Below are 20801 nucleotides of genomic sequence, written 5' to 3' on the forward strand. Positions count from 1 at the left end.
CAGAGCCCGGAGCCTGCTTCGGATTCTGTGTCTCCCTCTTCCTCTGCGCCTCCCCAGCCCATGCTCTCTCTCTCTCTCTCAAAAGTAAATTAAAAAAAAAAATTGTTTTAATGGAAACAAACGTCTTGCCCTGTTTAGGTGGACGGTAATTTGTTCAGCCTATTTTCTACCGATGGCCAGTGGCCTGTTTCCAGTATCTTCCTGTGATAAGCACACATCGCCCCCACGTATGTAACTTGGCGGGTTCAAGCGGTACCTCTAGGATACTTCCGTGAAATTGACACAGAAGTGAAATGGCCATAAGTGAAACTGTCAGTAAAGAGGAAAGGTTGTAATCTCGAGAGAGACTGCCCCATACAGTCGATCCTCATGATGTACAGATGCCATATTTCTGAGTTCCTCTATTTGCTAATACAAAGCAAGGAGATCCTTGGAACCCCCCAGTCTGTGGTCCCCACACGCACCGTCAAGTTCATTTGCAGACCTGCGCAGAGCAGGTGGGGGGGGAGTGGAATTCGAGTCTCGCTGTGTGCCCGTCCCTAGCTGAGATCGAAAAAGCAAATACTCTGCCTCCTTGTTTCAGCTCCCGTACTCCAAACAAGTGCCCTTTTCCTGGTCTCATATTTACTGCTACGTTTTTCACATCAGTGTGCCGGTCGGCGGTGAGGTCACCGTTTAAAAACGCCCCCCAAGGCTTGTGTTTAAAGGGCTGCCCCCGGGCTCCCGACTGTCAGCGGCGAGTTTATCGTGGACGAATCGGCAAGATACACTACGAAACACACACCAAACAAGGTTATGTATTGACGAGTTGGTGAAAATGTGACCAGAGGCTCACAGGGACCTAACCCTGTATTTCCCCCCCAAGAGCAATAGTTTGGGATTCCCCAGTTCAGCGGATCGGGGTGACTTTACAGAACGGAACTACCGTGAGTGACAAGAATCGATTGTACGGGCGTTTTTTTGTTTTGTTTTTGTTTTTTTTTTCCACGCTAGCTGTACTCTACTGGGATATAATTTACGTACCACAAAATGCACCAATCCGAAGGGCACGCAGCCTGATGAGTTTTGACAAAGATCACCCGTATGACCGTTACCCAGATCCAGAACATTCCACCCGTCGCAGGAGATTCCCCTCTTAGGGCGCCTGGGTGGCTCAGTCGGTTAAGCGTCTGGCTTCAGCCGGGTCAGGGTCTCCTGGTTCGTGAGTTCGAGCCCTGTGTCAGGCTCTGTGCTGTGGGTCAGGTTCTGTGTCTCCCTCTCTCTCTGCCCCTCCCCTGCTCGTGCTCTGTCTCTCTTTCTCTCTCTCAAAAAGAAACATTAAAAAAAGGTTTAAAACAAACCAAGAGTCCCCTCCTTCTGTCCCTCTGCCTGCCCCCTTGAGACAACCCCACCTCTGATTTCTTCCCACTGGTTTCACTTGTAAAAAAGGGGATCGCGCTGTAGTGGGTGTAGCCTTCTGTGTCTGGCTTCCTTAGCTCACCATGATGCATTTGAAATGTATCTGTATTGTTGCAAGAGTCAGTAGTGCATTCCCTTTACTCTTTTTTATTATTTAGTTTTTTAATGTTTAGTTTTGAGAGAGAGACAGAGCGCGAGCAGGGGAGGGGCAGAGAGAGAGAGGGAGACCCAGAATCCGAAGCAGGCTCCGGGCTCCAAGCTGTCGCGGGGCTCGAACCCATGAACCGGGAGATCGTGACCTGAGCCAGAGTCGGACATTTAACCGGCTGAGCTGCCCAGGCGCCCCGTCCCTTTTATTTTTAGGGTTTTGTTTGTTTGTTTGTTTGTTTGCAGAGACAGAGAGCACACAAGCAGGCAAGAGGGGCAGAGGAAGAGAGAAAATCTTACACAGGCTCCACACTCAACACAGAACCCAAGGCAGGGCTCGATCCCGCGACCCTGGGATCATGACCTCAGCCGAAATCAACAGTCGGACGCTCAGCCGACTGAGCCACCCGGGCGCCCCAGTATTCCCTGTTATTGTTGAGCTGTAGCGCACTGTGTGGCTGTAACACAGTTTATCCATTTACCAGTCAGGATACATCTGTGCTGTTTCCAGCCTGGGGCTTCTGTGCATAAGGCTGCTGTGAAAATTTTTGCCAGAGTGTTTTTGTACACAGTCTTTTCACTTTGAGCGGAATGGCGGGGCCGTAGAGTAGGTCTGTGTTTAACTTAAGTTTCCTTGGGCTTTTCATCTTCTTCTGGGGTAAGCTGTCTAATAGAAGGTTACAGGGATTTGGGCCAACTCAATATTACCAGGCCACTGCGTTCTGATTCTTTGGACCTTCCCCCTCGGGTGGACAAAATAGCTGCTGCAGCACCGGCCATTGTCATCCCGCTTCACATCAGTTTTTCAAGCAGGAAGCAGGAGCAGGGAGAAGTAATCTTCCCAGCGTGGGGCTCTTTGTAACCAAATGCAAAAATCTTTCCCGGGCCCACAAGTTAACCGCCAAGGAGGCCGAGGAAAGAAGTTTCTGACCCAGGGGCAAAGGCCTACACTCATTATGACTCATCCTCTTGGGTGGGTACGTTGTTGAATGAAACCAAATGCAGGTTCTGTTGACCAAGAAGTCAGGCTGGGAGTAGCTTTGGATAATGGGCGACTTCTTTAGCCCTGTTGACCTGTGAGGCCACCTCGTCACTGCCTAGGAACTGGTGGCTTGTGTTCAGTATGAGGGCAAAAGCCCTGGAAGGAGAACTTAAGACACAGAAACCCCTAGAGTGGTGGTTCTCCAAGCCTGGTCCCTGGGAGCTGATTGGAAATGCACATTCCCAGGCCCCACCCCAGACCTTCGGACTGTGAAATCCAGGCCTTACTTTAAAAGCCCTTCATGTGACTCTGCGGTGCGTGTTCAAGTTGAGGAACCAGGGGTCTAAAGCATGTGCCGTGTCGTCGGACCTTGTTTCCCCTTTGCTTCTTCGCGCTTGGTCCTGACCTTGAAGCCTTCTCTGTTGCCCGATGCTGTGGGAGGTCCTGTGTCCCCTCGACATCGCCATTCCTTCGGTTCCTTCCCCCCCACCCCTTTGCCATTTTCACTCCTTGGAGTTTCCTCCGCGTTTTATAAACCAGCTGTAAGGAAAAATGTGAGGGGCGCCTGGGTGGCTCGGTCGGTTGAACCTCCGACTTCGGCTCAGATCCTGATCTCACGGTCCGTGGGTTCGACCCCGTGTCGGGCTCTGTGCTGACGGCTCGGAGCCTGGAGCCTGCTTCGGATGCTGTGTCTCCCTCTCTCTCTCTCTGCCCTTCCCCCTCTCGCACTCTATCTCTCAAAAATAAATAAACATGAAAGAAAAGTTTTTAAAAGAAAAAATGTGAAACCTTGTCAAACGTGCAGCTTTACAGCTGCATTTATAGGACGGTGGTGAACGGCAGAAAGTTTTGGGGCGGGGTGGGGGATGCACAAAACATAGACACCAGTTGCTTTCTGAGCAATGCAAGTTTTACAGGGCCCGCTTTTATGTTGTGCAACTAATTCCGTGAGTTTAGAACTCGAAAGGTCATGGAAAATAAAGGTGGTGTAGGTTTTAGCTGCTGTCCACGTTGCTTTTCTCTCTCTCTTCCCCAAAGGGGTGGGAGTGGGCGAGGAATCAACATTTTTTCCCTGTTTTCCCTTTTTTGGCTTTGAAATAGACACAGCATGCCAGTGGCTACACATCCAGGGCCGAGCTAGCTCTTACTGGGCCTTCCAGTGGAACTGAAGGAGTTGCCTCCTCTGGGAGGGCACAGTCCCCTCGTCTCCTTTGTGTGAATTAGAACAGAGTCCTTCCTCCAGGTGGATGTTGCCCTTCTCTGGGTCTCACTGGCACGAGCAGAGCCTCCGCTGGGATTTGAGGCCCCGCTTGTCCGCAAGATTCACTTCCTTTGTGTAGTGAACAACCTGTGCAACCGTCCATGGTGGTTTGTGTACAGGTATCGCATACCCGGTATGGACCGGACGCGTCTACCTTAAAATGTACGCGCTGTATTAGTTTTCCTGCGGCTGCGCCGGCAAATCCCACAAACGTGGTGGCTCGAAATACCAGAAATTTATTCTCTCACAGTTCTGGAGGCCACGGGTCCGAAATCAAGGTGGTGGCAGGGCCACCAGGGTACTCAAGAGTTGTGCCTCCTGAAAGCTCTAGGGAAGATTTCTTTTGAGCCTCCGGCTTCCGTGTCTTCACCTTTTGTCTGTGAGAAGGTCACTGGTCATCGGATTTAGGGCTCACCCGGCTGCCGTAGGAGGATCTCATCTCAAGGCCCTTCATTACGTCTGCCAAGACCCTCATTCTGAATAGGGAAGACCGTGGTTACGGACCCTGGGTTGTAGACCTGTCTCTGGGGGGGAACCACCCTGCAGGGCCCTACAGATACCTGGGAAAAAACCATAAGAGGGCAGCCTCTCGACGTTGCCTTACGTCGGGTCCACTGTGGGAACTCATCACTCAATCGGCCTGTTAGACCCAAGTGTGCGGGAAATGAACTTGAGGGTTCTATGTTTCAGGACGGCGTAAGGGGGAGGGGGCCCGAGTGGGTCACTGGAGGAAGGTGGGAGCGGTAACGGTGCAAGTCGACCTAGGTTCAAATCCCGGCTCTGCGGACCCAGTGACCTTGGGCAAGTCACCTAACCCTTCCGTCTGCCTCAGTTTCCCCAGCTACGAAGCGGATACGAGGATCATAGCACCTACCACAAAGGATTGTTGTCGGAATGGAGTGTCGTAGGGCGGAGTGCTTGGAATAGTCCCGGGTACTTGGGAGGTGCTCTCCCAACCTTGGCTTTGGTGCTGAAGAGGAGGAAGCAGGACGTAGGGGCAGCCGGGGGGCAGAGGGGACAGACCCCGCCCACCTCCCATGCCTGGATTTCCAAACACCGGTCTGAGGGAGGTGCCTAAGCAGGGGTGCGCCTTGGGCTTGGGCAGGTCAGGCTCGTGGCCAGTGCGCAGGGAGCTGGCACAGAGGGGCCAGAGGCCAGGGGACCCTGGCCACTGGGAGGCAGGCTTTATATCGTCATTTGTGTGTGGCTGGGTTGATGTTTTTACCGGTGGACTCGCGCCCACATCCCATATGCCAGCGCCGCGGCTCGGTTGGTTAAGCGTCTGCCCCTTGGTTTTGGCTCGCGGTTTTGGGGGTTCGAGCCCCGCCTCAGGCTCTGCGCTGACGGCGTGGAGCCTGCTTGGGATTCTCTCTCTGCCCTTCCCCCACTCACGCTGTCTCTCTCTCTCTCTCTCTCTCTCTCTCTCTCTCTCTCTCTCTCAAAAATAAACTTAAAAAAAAAAGTGGAGATGTTGAGTGACTCTTGTGAACGAGTGAGTGAGTGGACACAACGATGCAGTAAAACCCTGGACCGCGAGTTAACGTGCCCCGCGAGTGCCCCACGGGACGAGCAAACATTTCCAGTAAGTTTCAACTTGAGGAACAGGCGAGGCCTGGCGCTTGCGAGCGGTCCCTGTGCCGTCACACGTCACCGGATCACAACTGAGCCGACGGTTCTGGAAGTTCGCTTTGATAGCACCAATGCTTTGGATTGCAAGCACGCTTCCGGAACTCAGTGTGCTTGCAGACCGAGGTTTCGCTGTGTTCAAAATGCGTGGCAAGCAGGGGGGGACGTTGGCACAGATTACGTGGTGCCTGCTGTGGTGTGGAAAGGTGGTCGCGGGGGCTCCCTGTTGGACCAGGTGTGACCCCGTGGTCGCTGGGTCCTGGGGGGCGTCTCACGAGGTCCTGAGCGGCCAGCGCCGGGGGCTCGGGCAGCGTGTATCTTTGCCAGTCACTGAGGAAACGTTTGAGTATTTTATTAACGACGGGTGCAGCCGGCTGTGAGCGAGCAGGCCGGGTGGACGGTTAGGTGACGAGAGATGGTGGGGGTCTGCGTGTGGGCAGGGACGGTTGCCACAGGAAGGAGGAGAGAGCCGGGGAGGGGTGGGAGGTGGAGTGGGTGAGACTTGGGTGGAGTCAGAGGCGTGAGGTCCAGGCAGGTCCTTAGTCCCTGGGGAGGGCTGTGTGGCTTAGGGCTTCCGGGTAGATGTCCCCGTGGACCAGGCAGAAACCAAATTGCTTTCCGTGACCCCGCCTGGGAAGTCAGCGGCGTTTCTGTCGTGCTGTCCTGGTTGAAGTGGTCGTACAAGCTCTTTTCGATCCGAGGGGGATGGCAGGGTGGCCCTGGGGGGGGGCATCCGGGGAGATCAGTGACGCTGTCGCAGCCGTTTTTGGGAAATGTGATATGCCGCGGTGGCTTAAAGCCACGTCGGGGCACCTGGGCGGCTGGCTCGGCCGGTTGTGTGTCCACCTCTCCTCGATGTCGGCTCAGGTCATGATCTTGGGGTTCGTGAGATCGAGCCCCGCTTCAGGCTCTGAGCTGACCGTGCGGAGCCTGCTTGGGATTCTCCCTCTCCCTCTCTCCACCCCACCCCTGCTCACACACACTCTCTCTCTCTTAAAATACTTGCCTCCATGTCTGTGGTCACCGGTAGGTCCCCTAGGTGGCTGTGCTCCTAGGGCTCGACCGGGCGTGAGCTGGGCCAATGCAGGAGATGAGCATGTGACTCTTGTCCCCCTGCGGGCTAGCCCAGTCTTCTTCCCATGGCCGCTGGGCAGAGGGCGGAAGCGTGCCAAGGCCAGCCCAAGATCGAGGGGTGGAGCGACAGACCCCATCTCTTGGTAGGAGGGGCTGCAAAGCATACGGGACCAGGGAGAAGAATTTCTGGCCACGTTTGCAGTCAACCACGGCGACCCTTTTCTCAGCATCCCTTTCTACCAGTCCTCTTCCATTTTGCTGAGCCCTCTCCATCAGTGATGCCCTTGACCCACGGAAGGCCGAGAGAGTCCTTGAGACGGGTGGCCAGGATACCTGGAGATGCGAGCTAGACGATCAGGTTGCGTTCCGCTGCAGATAATGGGAACCGTAGTGGTGGGTTGAGCTGTAAGGATTACGAAGTCTGGAGGCAGGCGGTCCATGAGGAGTTGTCGAGAACCCAGTCTTCTTCTGTCCTCCCAACCGCTATCCTCCGCAGGCATGCCTACCTGCCTTAGGTGTGTTGCCTCATTGTTGCAAAATGGCTGCAACAGCCCCAGGCATCTCAGCTGTATTCAAAGCTGGAAGTGGGGCGCAAAGAGATTTTCTCCCTAGGGGACCTCTGTCTTTATATTCTGGAAGAAAAACTTTCCCCCAAACAGCCCACAGTCTTCCCCAAAATGTCTCAGTGAGCAGAACCCGGCGGTACCCTTTGGCTTTTCCTGTTTGCAGAACTGTCCAAAGGGTACAGAACCGTGAGTGAGTGCAGAACCGTGGCTACCCTAGCTGCCAAGAAGCCTAGGGAAGCGAACGATACAGGGGGTAGGGGTGCCACTGATACAGTCTAATTTTATTTTAACGTTTTCCTTCTTTCGAGAGAGAGAAAGGGGTGGAACGCGAGCGGGGGAGGGGCAGAGAGAATCCCAAGCAGGCCCCGCGCTGTCAGCCCAGGGCTCGATCCCACGACCTGCGAGACCATGACCTGAGCCGAAATCAAGAGTCGGACGCTCAACTGACCGAGCCCCCTGGGCGCCCCTAGCCCAATTATGTTCAAGCCACCTTGACCGCGACCCACCGGAGGAAATGTGTCCACGTACGGACGCACGTAATTGAAAGCGATCTCACACACCGATATTTAACGCTTTACCCGTGCCTGGTGCCTTTTTAATATTTTCTAGTCTGTTCCGTTCCATTTTACTCTATAACCATTCCCCCCCTCCCCCCCCCCAAAAAAAAAATCCTGGTCACAACCTGCTAATTTGATTTCACAACCCTCCAAGGCGTGACCCATAGTTTGAAAAAGACTGACTCAAAACAGCCTTTGTTTACATCTTGGAGCTGGCAAGTGTTACTCTGAACAGCATCAGGGCTTCTGTGAGTAAGGCGGAGGGAGGGTTGGGGAAGTGGTGTTTGCAAAACGCCATTGCCAGCGGGAGGCTTTGCTGCACCGTCTTCTCTCCTTCCTGTGGCAAAGGATACAATTCTGTCCGCTTTCACTTTTGTTACCTGTCACTATCCCGGGCGGGGCGGGTACTGACGTTCACCCTGGGAGGTGAGAATCCGCCCCGTTTTCTGGAGCTCCGCGGAGGCTTTCAATTCCGGGTCCTGCTGGGCCGTCTGGCTTGCGCCGAGCTCCTGATGACAGTGCAGAACTCGGCTTGCGTTACCCGCGCGGGAGGCATTCCCACGATTTTCTGGAAGGACGCTCTGACATTGTTGCGTCACGGCTGCTCCCTGGAGCTGCTCTCTTGAGCTCCTGGCTTTTCCTGCTTTTTATAGCGCGCGGGTGGTGAAGAATGAGGGCTCCAGAATCACGGGGTCTGAGTTCGAGTTCGGGCCCCCGGACTTGCGGTTGGGGGGGGGCCGGTGTCCTGACCCCTCTCGGGTCCCGGTGTCCTGAGCTGGTGACCTACAAGGCAGCATTTTTCTTTCTGCCTTCCCGGTGACCCGGAGGGTTCCGTGGATATGCAGTTAGCACGAGACCTGATGCTGGGGAGGCACTCTGCCTCGGCTGAGTGTGTGGGGCGGCGCCTCTCGTGGGTCGGCTGTGGCTCCGTGTGCCCCCTTTGTCGTGGGACTTGGGCAGAGCCACGCGGTGGCTCTTAAAGCGTCTGCTCTGAGGGAACGCGGGGCATCCATTCCTGTGTGGACGACTTTGGGTTGGCAACTTTGTGCATTAATTGTGCCCCCCCCCCGTCACTTTTTTAAAAGCTTTTGAGTATGCTTGTTGTTGAGGCGGGAGGAGGATTCAATGCCACCGATGGACACGCGTCCCAGGGTCAAGGATCGGGTCTGCTTTTGCTCCTTAGGGTATCCCGCGATGAGGGTATCCCCGTGCTGGACGCACAGAGCTTCAGGGGTGCCCTTTGTACCAGGCCGCTCTGAACGAATGAATGGGTTTGTCTTCTCTCGTTCCGCGCGGTCATTGATTCCTTCTGCGAATATTTACCGAGCTCCCCCTGTGCGGGCACCGGCATCCCACAGGCAAGAAAACACAATGAACCATCAGACAGACAGTCATGCGATACTTGGGATTAAAGGATGTTTTTCAGCAAACGTTTCTCACCGCGGCAAACGTCACGCGTGCACCGAGTAGAGACCAGGGCAAAAGGTGGGCCCCCTCCTCTTCAGCCAACCTGGTCAGTCTCCAGGTTTCCACCACTCTGGCCAGACCAGCCCTGCCCGCGATGGATATGGCCTCGATCCGCGCTGCCCCGGGACGGCGGCCACCGGCTGCGTGCGGCTGTTGAGCGCCTGGCAAGCGGCAAATGTGATCGAAAGGAAACGTTAGGGGCGCCTGGGTGGCTCAGTCCGCTAAGCGTCCGAGTCCTGCTTGCGGCTCAGGTCGTGATCTCAGGGTCGTGGGATCGAGCCCTGTGTCAGGCTCCGTGCTGAGTGTGGAGCCTGCTTAAGATTCCCCCTCTTTCCCGGGCCGCCTGGGTGGCTCAGTCGGTTAAGCGTCTGACTTCGGCTCAGGTCCTGATCTCACGGTCCGTGGGTTCGAGCCCCGCATCGGGCTCTGTGCCGACAGCTCGGAGCCTGGAACCCGCTTCGGATTCTGTGTCTCCTCTCTCTCTGCCCCTCCCCTACTCACACTGTGTCTCTCAAAAATTAAAAAAAAAAAAAAAGAAAGAAAGAAAAAAGATTCCCTCTCTGCCCTTGTCTCCCACTCACTCTCTCTCTAAAATGAAATTAAAATTAAAAAAAGGTTTTTTCAAAAATCTTTGATAGTCCTCATTGTCCTTTTAGAAAAAAAAGTTGTTTTATGCTGAGAGAGACAGAGAGGAGAGAGAGAACCCCAAGCAGGTTCCGTGCTGTCAGCTTAGAGCCCCACATGAGGCTCGATCTCATCCACCATGAGATGATGACCTGAGCCAAAATCAAGAGTCAGACGCTTAATGAACTAAGCCACCAGGTGCCCCAACTGTCTGGGGTTTTTTTTAATTCTTTTTTTTTTTTTTTAATCACGGTAAAATACACATAACATACAATTGACTAGCTTACCCATTTTTAATTTTTATTTATTTTTTAATGCTTATTTGTTTTTGATTAAGAGACAGAGTGCGAGCGTGGGGAGGGGCAGAGAGAAAGAGGGAGACGCAGAATCCGAAGCAGGCTCCGGGCTCCGAGCTGTCGGCACAGAGCCCGACGCGGGGCTCGAACCCACGGACCGGGAGCTCATGACCTGAGCCGAAGTCGGACGCTCAACTGACTGAGCCACCCAAGCGCCCCTCATTTGTGTCCTTCAAGCCTCCTTCCGCCTGCTTGGGTGAAGGGCTGCAGGGTACCTGGTTAGCCCCGCGTGGGCACGTTTCTTTGGCCGTGATGGCCGTGGCTTCTCCATAACCACTCCGTTTGGCCTCATTTATCTCACCTGAGAAATGGGCGTAAAGCTGGCCTTGGAAGGATGTGAGGAGGCGTGGTGCCGGGCGGCTTAAGTAGGACCGTGTGCATGACCCATCACGGAAGCTGGTGATGTATACAGCCTTCCTCCCGCGGTGCTCACGCGGCAGCTGGCACCTGGTGGAAGAGCTGGAGCCTGGGGGACTTTTTTCCCCAACCTGACTGGCCGGAAAGCTTTGGGGGGTTGCCACACCGGGTCATGTCCACAGCGGCAGTTGAATGCTTGCGAAACACTTTGGCACACGTGAGGACTGAAAGCGTTCGTGCATAACGATCCCGTGGGGGGGGGACGTGCCGTTAGCCCCCTCGGCCTGGTGGGGAAACTGAGGCACGGGGGGTGGGGGGTGAGTAACTGGTCGCGGGGCACACAGGCTGGGCGGGAACCCGGGCTTCTAGATCCAGGGAAGGTCCTGGGCATCAGTGTGAGACCATGGGGGACAGGAGGCAGGGTCAGGGCTGACCTTTTCTCATCAGCCGGCCGCGTTTGACAGGGCTCACAAAACAGCGACATCAAGGGCAGTATCGATCCCAGTGCCTGTCTGGCCTCTCCCCCGCCCCGCTACCACTACTGGTGTTGATTCTTTTCTTTTCTTTTCTTTTCTTTTCTTTTCTTTTCTTTTCTTTTCTTTTCTTTTCTTTTCTTTTCTTTTCTTTTCGATAGCGTCTTAAGGTAAAATGTACACATTTTGAGCACACACGCGCAGATCTGAGCCGTTACGTTTTAAACCCTCACTTAACCGGCACCTTCACTGGCATCCCCCAACGCAGAACGTTTTCCTCTCGCCGAAAAGTCCCCCCCCCGCCCCCCGTCCGCCGTTCCTTTCTCTGCTGTGACCATCGGAATAAAGACGCACGGATGAAAACATTCTCCTGGGGCGTCTGGGTGGCTCAGTGGGTCAAAGCGTCCGGCTCTCGGTTTTGGCTCAGGTCGCGATCTCGCTGTTCCCGGGATCTGGGATCGAGCCCCGTCTCGGGCTCTGCGCTGACGGCGTGGAACCTGCTTCAGACTCTCCACACACCCCCCGCCGCCCTCTCTGCTCCTCCCTCCCCTGCTCGCTCGCTCTCGAAATCAATAAGGAAACTTGAACATTTTCTTCGGCGAGATGTCAGGAGCCTCCCGCTGGACATGCACCCCCAGACCCCCCGTCTGGAGAGTCCCATTCAGGAAACTCGCGCTCCCGGGCGCATTTCTGCTGGCCCGAGGTCTGCGGAGCTGGGACCACGCCTGAAACTCCAGGCTGGGAGGAGGGAAGGAAGCAGTGGGAAGCTGGGTGCTTGTGAACACCGCCAGGCCAAGGCGGTGCATCCAGGTGGGACACGGATCCCAGGATCCCACGTTCCTGGGTCTTGTGACGGATTGCTTCCTAGGTCTTCCCAGGGCCGGGTGCAACCACTCCTCTCCCCCCTCCCCACCCCTCCCTTTATCGCTGTTTCGAATCTGAACTATTCCAAGCATTCATGAAATGATAACAGGCTGTTGGCAGCTTCATCTTCTCCTGACATTTTTGCCATAGTTGCTTCAGATTCTGAAAGGAAAACAGCCTGACGAGAGGAACGTCCATCCATCCGCGGGATAGGTGGCTAAGAGCGAGGACTCTTAGCCGGCCTTGGCTCAGGCCCCGGCCTGGCCCCTTACCAGTTGAGGGCTCCTGGGGGTAGAGATCACGGGCCTGAGCCTCCCTTTCCCCCTCTGTGGAATGGGGCTAATAAAAGTGCCTATCCCGGGGGCGCCTGGGTGTCTCGGTCGGTGAGGCGTCCAACTTCGGCTCCGGGCACGATCTCACGGTTCGTGGGTTCGAGCCCCGCGTCGGGCCGTGCGCCGACAGCTCGGAGCCTGGAGCCCGCTTAGGATTCTGTGTCTCCCTCTCTCTCTGCTCCTCCCCCGCTTGCCCTCTGTCTCTCTCTCTCTCTTTCGAAAATAAAGAGGGATTTAAAAAAAAATTTTTTTTAATCTTTAACATTTTTAAAACGTTTTTTAAAGAATTAAAAAAAAATAAAAACATTAAGAAACAAAGAAAAGGTGAAATGGGTTCGTGTGGGTAGAGCACTTAAAACCAGCGGCAGGCCGACACCCTCCCCTCCCCGCGGCCGTTCCGTTCCAGTCGATCCTCGTTATTCGCGATCCCGTATCTGCCAACACGTGTAACCCACAGATCGATACCGATGCGCTGCCCTGGTCACTTGGGGATGCGTGAAAACGCTTGAGTGGCCCAAAGCACCTGTTTCCGCTGAGGCTGGACGAGGCAACACTTTGACTTCTCATTTCACCTCTCACGATGCTTAGCGCCACCCGTTTACATCCTTCCTGCTTCGCGTTGACGGTTTTGCTGTTAAAAACGCTCCCCCCCCCCCCCCCCCCGCCGGCCTAGCACCGAGTGCCGTCCCGGGTCCCCGAGGCGGTTGTGCAGAACGGAGGCGCCTCGGATAACGAGAATCGACTGTTTTATCAGGTCGAAGCCTCAGTGAATTATGTCGTGTAAGTGCCAGCTTCGTGCCCAGCTCAGGTGACACCGTGTGGCCAGCCATCACGCTCCGTGCGCGCGTCTCGTGCACGATAACGTCCGGTGTTGGCTCTCGTGCTGTTAAACTTGTGTTTGGCCCCTTCCTTCCTCGCTACAGCTCCCTCCCTGTCCCTGGCTTTCTGCCTCACAGCCTCCCTCTCGTTCTCTCTCCACAGCTGGCCCCCGAAAGGACACTCCCCAAGTCCCCAGCCGGGGGCCCCGCATAGACCTGGAGTGGACACCCCCTCCTTCCCTTCATGATTCGTTTGTAGCGCAGGTAACCGGCCGAGGGTCCCGGTTCGTGCCCCGAGGGGCGTGTGTCCCTGATTCCACCTCCCTGGGCCCACCTTGACCCCTGGGCGGAGAAGGAACGTTCCTTCCTGGCGGAGCCTGGCTTAGCCCCTCGTCTCCGGCCTTGGACCGCCCCCGCCCCGGGTCATTTGGACCATCCCCCTGCCTCCCTGCCAGCTGCAGGTGGGGATCTTCTCCCCACTTTCTCCTTTTCTCCAGATGCTTTGCAGGTCCTGCCTTTCTGTCCCCTGGCTGGGCTTCCCCCCACTCCCCGCCCCAGCCCCTGCCCCGGGCTGGTTGGGGAGGGCGGGGCTCGCCGGCCACAGGAAGAAGGAAGCGTTGGTGGGGCTGGGATGTGGAGCCGGACAGAACATGTTGTCACCGCTGCGAAAGGCAGCGAGAGCCGGGGAAGGACCTCCAGGGACGGTCCCCGCGGCCAGTCATTGCTGTGTGTTGGGGGGAGCCTGTGCCTGCCGGCTTCGCAGGCCCTGAACCAACTATGAGAAGCCCCTTCCCGAGACTCTTTATGCCCCTGGAGTGCTTGGGGGATCCTGGGAGTTGGGGTGATGGTTGGGGGTGGCGGTCACAGAACGCTGTCACAGGGGAGGGGCTCTAACCAGTTGGGGGCGCACGTGAGGTTTTGTGTGTGTCTGTGTGTCGCGGGGAGGGGAACCCACGACAGTCACCACATCCTCCGTGAGGTTCGGGACTGTTCCCGCGTAGGGCAGACTCCCCCCCCCCCCCCCCCCCAGCCACACCCTGCTCCGGGCCGGACCCTGCGTTCAAGGCCTGGCTCTGCCCCCTGTCGGCTGGGAAATGGATGACGGTCTCCACGTCCCCAGTTACTCCTCTGCGACGTGGGGATGGCAGGACCTCCCCCCTTGTGGGGTACCGTGAGGATTGAAAGGGTTACGTGTGCGTGAAGGCCTCAGCGCAGGCCCACATGCGATCAGGGCTCACGTAGTCTCAGTCAGTGTCCTCGTCGGGGGCATCAGATGCCGGGCAAGAGGTCGGGGAGGAGAAAAAGGCAGCTGTCTCCGGGCGGGGGGGGGGGGGGCTCCTGGAAGGCTCTCCCCGCCCCCACCCACACCTGTAGACTGCAGGGAACAGACACCCTGACCTTCCACGGACGTTGGGCCCAGGGAACTGTCCTTGAAGGGAGGGTCCTGGCGTGCCGCACAGACGTCTAACCTTGTGTCCCCTGCCCTCTTCCCGCCCCACCCTGTGCAGTGGCGATGGATGATGAGGATGGGAGGTGCTTACTAGACGTGATTTGGTGAGTAACGGCCTCCTCCTGCCCTCCCTGTCCCCCCCCTCCCGCCTCCCCCCCTTCACCTCCTCAGTGTCTCTCCTCTTCTGTCTTTCAGCGACCCTCAGGCCCTCAATGACTTCTTACATGGATCCGAGAAGGTGAGTGCTGGGGCAGGGAGGGGCCTCCCTGGGGTAGGGGGCTGTGGAACTGGGGGCCGAGAGACCTGTGCCCCGGATTCAGTAAACCTCCGCCTCGCGCCTTCTGTGAGCTGAGCCCCCGGGGTCATGGCCAGAGCAGGGGAGGTGGCAAATCCCTGCCCTCACACCGTACACATTTCCTCGGGGAAACAAAGCAGTCACCGACCGCGCCCTGCAGAGCAGGATAAAAATAAGAATGTCACTTGCACAACAAAATGGTTTCAAACAAAGCAGGGTGGGGAGAGGGTGTGGGGGTGGGGGGGGTGGGGGGAGCTTCTTCAGTGTGGGCAGGGAGGTGACATTGAAGGCCAAAGTGGAGAATCAGAGGGAGGAGGGAGGCACCCATGCTGCTCTGGGCAGAAGGGCAGGCAGAAAAATGCAGGAAAACATGCTACGGTCAGTGAACAGAAAGAAGGCTGGTGGAGCCGGACTGAAGGGGAAACTGGTGGGGGGGGGGGGACATTGGAGCGGACAAAAGTCACAGGTCACGAGGGGCCTGGAGCAAAGCAGGAAGTAGAAACGGGCTGAGCCATGAGGAGTCGTATCGGTTGTCTGGGGCTGTGTAACAAATTATCCCGATGCTTAGTGACTTAAAGTTTGTTAGCGCTGTCACAGTTCCTGAGGGTCGGGACTTGGGCAGCCGCTTCGCTGGGTGCCCCTGGCGCGGGGGCGTCTGTCCTGAGGTTGCAGTCAGGATGTCGGCCGGGGCCGCTGTCATCCGAAGGCTTGTCCGGGGCTGGAGGACGGGCTTCCACGATGACGCGTTTCTGTGGCTGTTGGCCAGAGGCCTTGGCTCCTCAGCACATAGGCCTCCCTGTAGGGACAGCTTGAGTGTCCTCAGGACATGTCACTCTGGCTTCCCCCACAGTGAGTGACCCCAGGGCCAGGGCCAGGAGGAAGCTCAGTGCCTCTTATGATCTCACCACCGAAGTCACTCTGTATTCGTGAGAAGTGAGTCACTGAGCCGGCCCGCGATCACAGGGAGGGGAATGTAGCGCCACCTCTTGGAAGAAGAAGCGTCAGACGACTGTGGCGTGGCGGCGAGGACGGCGGGACGATGGCGGCCGGGGCCGTGGGGTGGGCACTAAAGGGGGGGGGCTCCGGGCGCTGGCTTTGGGGGTCCGTCTGGAAGGCAGAGCCGACTAGACCCGCTGGTGGAGGAGTCGTTGAGGAGGAGCGTGTGCGAATGCCTCCTAGATTTGAGTGGGTTGTGTCTTCTGAGGCTGGGGGTTCGGGGGGGCAGATTCCACGAGCGCAGGGGGGGGCCCTCGTTGGCGGTGCTGGGCGCCCGGGGTTCTGGAGAGACATCCACGTGGAAAGAGACTGGGGAGGCTCAGCTGTGGACGCACATTCCGTGGGCCCTTCCGTGGACGTCAGGTGCTGTTTCAGAGATGCGCCTTGGGAATCAGGTCCCTGCCCTCCCAGAGTCAGGCTGGGCATGGGCGCTAGGTGCCCAGATGGTGGGGGGGTGGGGGGCACGCCGGGCACTTGGGCCGCGTAGAGAAAGGAGTGACTTGGTAAGGAGAGACGGGTGGTTGTTGGGAGAAGGGGGTGGGTCCGTCGGGTCCCGAAGGATGTGCTGGGATGAAGGCTGAAGGCGGGGCTCAGCTTGGGCAGAGGCACGGAGGCAGGAGTCTAGAGTTCAAAGCAGGCGCGTCGGGAGAGCCTCGGACTCCGTGCCGGGGACACCTCGGGTTTTAAACACGCCGCCAAGCCCCTTTCTTTGGGGCCTCTTTTCTGGAGGCAGAGTGTCCCGCGATGCTGACGCCCCAGGTGCCGTCTTTGTCCCCTGGTCCGCTGTGACTTCAAATTGGTTTTTGTTCTAGAGCAGGGCCAGCCCGCTGCCCAGCTGACCTTGACCTGGGGTGGGGGCGGGTCTTGTTGCAGCTGGATGGTGACGACCTCCTGGATAACCCCGGGGAGGCCCAAAGTGCCTTCTATGAAGGTCCTGGGGTAAGTGACTCAGGGGTTTGGTGGGGGACGGGGGGCGGGCTCTGAGTCACGGCCCGTGGTGCCCCTGGAGGCGGCCGGCGGGAGGGAGGCCCTAACGGCAAGAGGGAAGGGGGTCATGTTCACCCCCTGAGGCGCTTTGCCTGGAGGAGGGTGGGGGGGCCACAGGGGGTGGAGGTGAGACCGGGTGGGGTGGCCCTGGCTCTGCCCACCGGCTCCTCGGGAAGAAGGGGAGGGTCCCGGGTCCCTGGCTTTGGGGCCTCGGGTCAGTTGGGACAGAGCGGTTCTGGGGAGTTGAGGCAGAGGCCAGCTCTGGGGTTCACCAGGGGACACTCGTCTAGGGAGCAGGCAGTGCGGGGGCCTGGGGGCCTGTCCCTGCTTAGCCGTGGTTGGGTGTCCCCCAGGGGAAGGGGATCGACTGACGCAGACCTCAGTCTCCATCTGGAAAATGGGGGCCGGGGTGCCAGGCAAAGCCCAGAGTGGGGAACGCAGTGGACGTTAATTAAGCACCTACTGTGTGCCTGACCATGCCACTTGACCTTCCCTCTTCTTCCTCTTCTGCTGCTTCTCCCTTCCTCCCCCCTTCCCAACCCCCCTTCGCCTCATCCCTCCCCCTCCTCCTCCTGTCTTCTCCCTCCTCCCTCTTGTCATAACTGTCATTTATTAACACTTACTGTATGCTACCCAGCCCTTTCTGGTCATTTTTACTTAGTGCTCACGACAGCTGTGATAATATGTTCTGAATAATTTATCTTTCATAATATAAATGATTAATCTAGAACCTGACCAATAAACCTTTATTTGACCCTTTATAGACCCAGGAACAGTGACGAGCCTGGATTCTGACTTTGTGATTAGTCATGTTGCCATCCTTTTTAAGTTTCTTTTACCTATCTATCTATCTATCTATCTATCTATCTATCTATCTAGAGAGTAGGGGAGGGACAGAGAGAGAGGGAGAGAACCCCAAGCAGGCTCCGTGCTGTTAGCCCAGAGCCAGACACGGAGCTCAGTCTCGCGAACCATGAGCTCCTGACCTGAGTCGCAATCAAGCGTCGGACGCTCAACCGACTGAGCCACCCAGGTGCCCCGTATCATCCTTTTTTAACACCCGTGAAGCCCGGGGTCCGGCTTCAAGCCCCCTGCGTGTGATGTCCGTGAAGGTCATGACCGTCCTAGGAGACAGGTTTGGTTGTGGCCATTTAAGTGGTTAAGAACTCAGAACCGTCCGGGTCTGGGCTGGGGGCTGATCGGGAGCCACATCCTGCCAAGCAGTCCCCTCTCTCCGTCTGGGAAAGGAGGGTGGGGGCGCGCAATTCTCGCCTGTGCCACATTTGCTCAAATATCCGTGCGTGTCTCGATCGTACGTGCCTGGATCGCAATCCGGGACAGCGTGGAAGGCGCTGAAGATGCGTCCGACTCAGCACGGCCGGCCCAGAGTAAGGCCCCCGACGGTAGCTGCCGCTGTCCCTAACGAACACAACCCCGGTCTTCGATCCGGAAGCTTTGGGGGCCGGGCGTGTTTCAGAACTCCGGGTCCTTTCAGGGGTTCCGGGAAAGGGATGCGGGACGTCACGTGACACGCTCGCTCCCCTCTCCACGGTCCGCCTCCGGAAGGGTCACGTCACGTGGGCAAATTGTGGCTCTCCCCGAGAGCGCCGTAATCACTTTTGGTCAGGGTTTGCTACCAAAAGGGTTAGGAAGGCGTCGGCGGCCTTCGGGGCGCTTCTGAGCGCGGGAGCTGCACGTGGAGGTTTTATGGGCCTTTATGGCTCCTTCGAGGAGAGTTTTCATTCCGTTCCGCTGACGCGTGCAGATGGGGAGAGCGAGGCCGGAGAAAGCAAGCCCCGGGTTGCACGGCAGAGCCCGGCGGAGGCTGGGATTCGAACGTAGGTGGCGGCCACGTCCAGGTGAAGCGTTCTCTCTGCCCTGCGCCAGCCCCTTGTTAACCTCTGTTCTTCCCTTCCCACCTCGCCCGGCCTCCAGCTCCACGTGCAAGAAGCTTCTGGCAACCACTTGAGCCCGGAGCCCACGCAGCCGGCCCCCAGCGTGGACCTAGACTTCCTGGAAGATGCCATCCTGGGCTCGCCTGCCGCGGGGGGCGGCGGCGGGGGCGGAGGGGCCGCCGACCAGCCCTGCGACATCCTCCAGCAGAGCCTCCAAGAGGCCAACATCACTGAGCAGACCCTCGAGGCCGAGGCCGAGCTGGACCTGGGCCCCTTCCAGCTGCCCACCCTGCAGCCCGCGGACGGCGGGGCGGGCCCGGCGGGGGCCGGAGGGGCCGCGGCCGTGGCCGCTGGGCCCCAGGCCCTGTTCCCGGGGGGCACCGACCTGCTGGGGCTGCAGGCCCCCCCTGCCGTGCTGACCCACCAGGCCCTGGTGCCGCCCCAGGACGTGGTCAACAAAGCACTGAGCGTCCAGCCCTTCCTGCAGCCCGTGGGCCTGGGCAATGTGACCCTCCAGCCCATCCCGGGCCTCCAGGGCCTGCCCAACGGCAGCCCTGGGGGCGCCGCGGCGGCCACGCTTGGCCTGGCGCCCATCCAGGTGGTGGGCCAGCCGGTCATGGCACTCAACCCGCCCACCTCCCAGCTCCTGGCCAAGCAAGTGCCCGTCAGTGGCTACCTGGCCTCGGCGGCCGGCCCCTCGGAGCCGGTGACCCTGGCGTCGGCCGGCGTCTCGCCCCAGGGGGCGGGCCTGGTCATTCAGAAGAACCTCCCCACCGCCGTGGCCACCACGCTCAACGGGAACTCGGTGTTCGGAGGGGCCGGGGCCGCCCCCGCCGCGGCCGGCGGGGCGCCCTCGGCGGCCCCCGGCCTCGGCTCGTCGCCGCTGGTCCCAGCGCCCAACGTGATCCTGCATCGCACGCCCACGCCCATCCAGCCCAAGCCCGCCGGCGTGCTGCCCCCCAAGCTCTACCAGCTCACCCCCAAGCCGTTCGCCCCCGCGGGCGCCACGCTCACCATCCAGGGCGAGGCGGGGGGCCTCCCGCAGCCGCCCAAGGCCCCCCAGAACCTGACTTTCATGGCAGCGGGCAAGGCCGGCCAGAACGTGGTGCTGTCGGGCTTCCCGGCGCCGGCCCTGCAGGCCAACGTCTTCAAGCAGCCTCCGGCCACCACGACGGGGGCCGCCCCGCCTCAGCCGCCCGGGGCCCTGAGCAAGCCCATGAGCGTCCACCTCTTGAATCAGGGCAGCAGCATCGTCATCCCCGCCCAGCACATGCTGCCGGGCCAGAACCAGTTCCTGCTGCCGGGGGCGCCCGCCGTCCAGCTGCCCCAGACGCTGTCGGCCCTGCCCACCAACGTCGGCGGGCAGATCCTGGCGGCCGCGGCCCCCCACGCGGGCGGACAGCTCATCGCAAACCCCATCCTCACCAACCAGAACCTGGCGGGCCCGCTGAGCCTGGGCCCCGTGCTGGCCCCCCACTCGGGGGCCCACAGCGCCGCCCACATCCTCTCGGCCGCCCCCATCCAGGTGGGCCAGCCGGCGCTCTTCCAGATGCCCGTGTCGCTGGCCGCGGGCAGCCTGCCCACACAGAGCCAGCCGGCGCCCACGGGCCCCGCGGCCACCACCGTCCTCCAGGGGGTCACCCTGCCTCCCAGCGCCGTGGCCATGCTCAACGCCCCCGACGGGCTGGTGCAGCCAGCCCCCCCGGCCGCCACCGGGGAGGCCGCGCCCGTCCTCGCGGTGCAGACGGCCCCCCAGGCGCCGCCGGCCGCCAGCACACCGCTGCCTTTGGGCCTCCAGCAGCCACCGGCTCAGCAGCCCCCCCCCCAGGCCCCCGCCCCTCAGGCCGCCGCCCCGCCTCAGGCCACCACCCCACAGCCCAGCCCGGGCCTGGCGTCCAGCCCAGAGAAGATCGTCCTGGGACAGCCACCCTCTGCCGCCACCGCGGCCATCCTCACTCAGGACTCCCTGCAGATGTTCCTGCCGCAGGTAAGTGGCCGCGGAGGGGCGCGGACAGGGGGTGTGTGCTGCGGGGAGGGGCCGGGAGCTGGAGCTCAAGGTGTGTGTGTGCAGGGGGTGGGGGGTGGGGAGGCAGTGACTGGGAGGGGGGCGTCTGGTGGGCTTGGGAGGGCGTCTCAGAGCGGCACTCCCTGCTCCCGGTGATGCGTGCGTCCCCGAGGGGACAGCCCGACAGAAAGACGAGGAGGGGGACTGACTGGCGGACAGGCTGACTGTCTGCTCTCCTGCTGGAGGGGATGAGAATCAGAGAGAGCCGGGC

General features: G+C 59.0%; 1 protein-coding gene across 4 annotated transcripts in view; it reads left to right on the forward strand.

Moving 5' to 3' along the window:
• Window positions 1-20801, forward strand: part of BICRA (BRD4 interacting chromatin remodeling complex associated protein) — a 79307-nt gene that overhangs the window by 41018 nt on the left and 17488 nt on the right. For 3 of the 4 annotated variants that reach the window (XM_027037934.2, XM_053211386.1, XM_053211384.1), the window contains exons 2-6: window positions 13066-13166; window positions 14411-14456; window positions 14548-14590; window positions 16517-16582; window positions 18566-20512. In XM_027037934.2, the coding sequence (XP_026893735.2) occupies window positions 14416-14456; window positions 14548-14590; window positions 16517-16582; window positions 18566-20512 (2097 nt within the window). In that variant the 5' untranslated portion in view covers window positions 13066-13166; window positions 14411-14415. The remainder of the gene's footprint in view (window positions 1-13065; window positions 13167-14410; window positions 14457-14547; window positions 14591-16516; window positions 16583-18565; window positions 20513-20801) is intronic. The other variant, XM_053211385.1, reaches the window with a different exon arrangement.

This window comes from Acinonyx jubatus, chromosome E2, assembly GCF_027475565.1.
Source record: "Acinonyx jubatus isolate Ajub_Pintada_27869175 chromosome E2, VMU_Ajub_asm_v1.0, whole genome shotgun sequence".
In the NCBI taxonomy this organism is placed as follows: Eukaryota; Metazoa; Chordata; class Mammalia; order Carnivora; family Felidae; genus Acinonyx; species Acinonyx jubatus.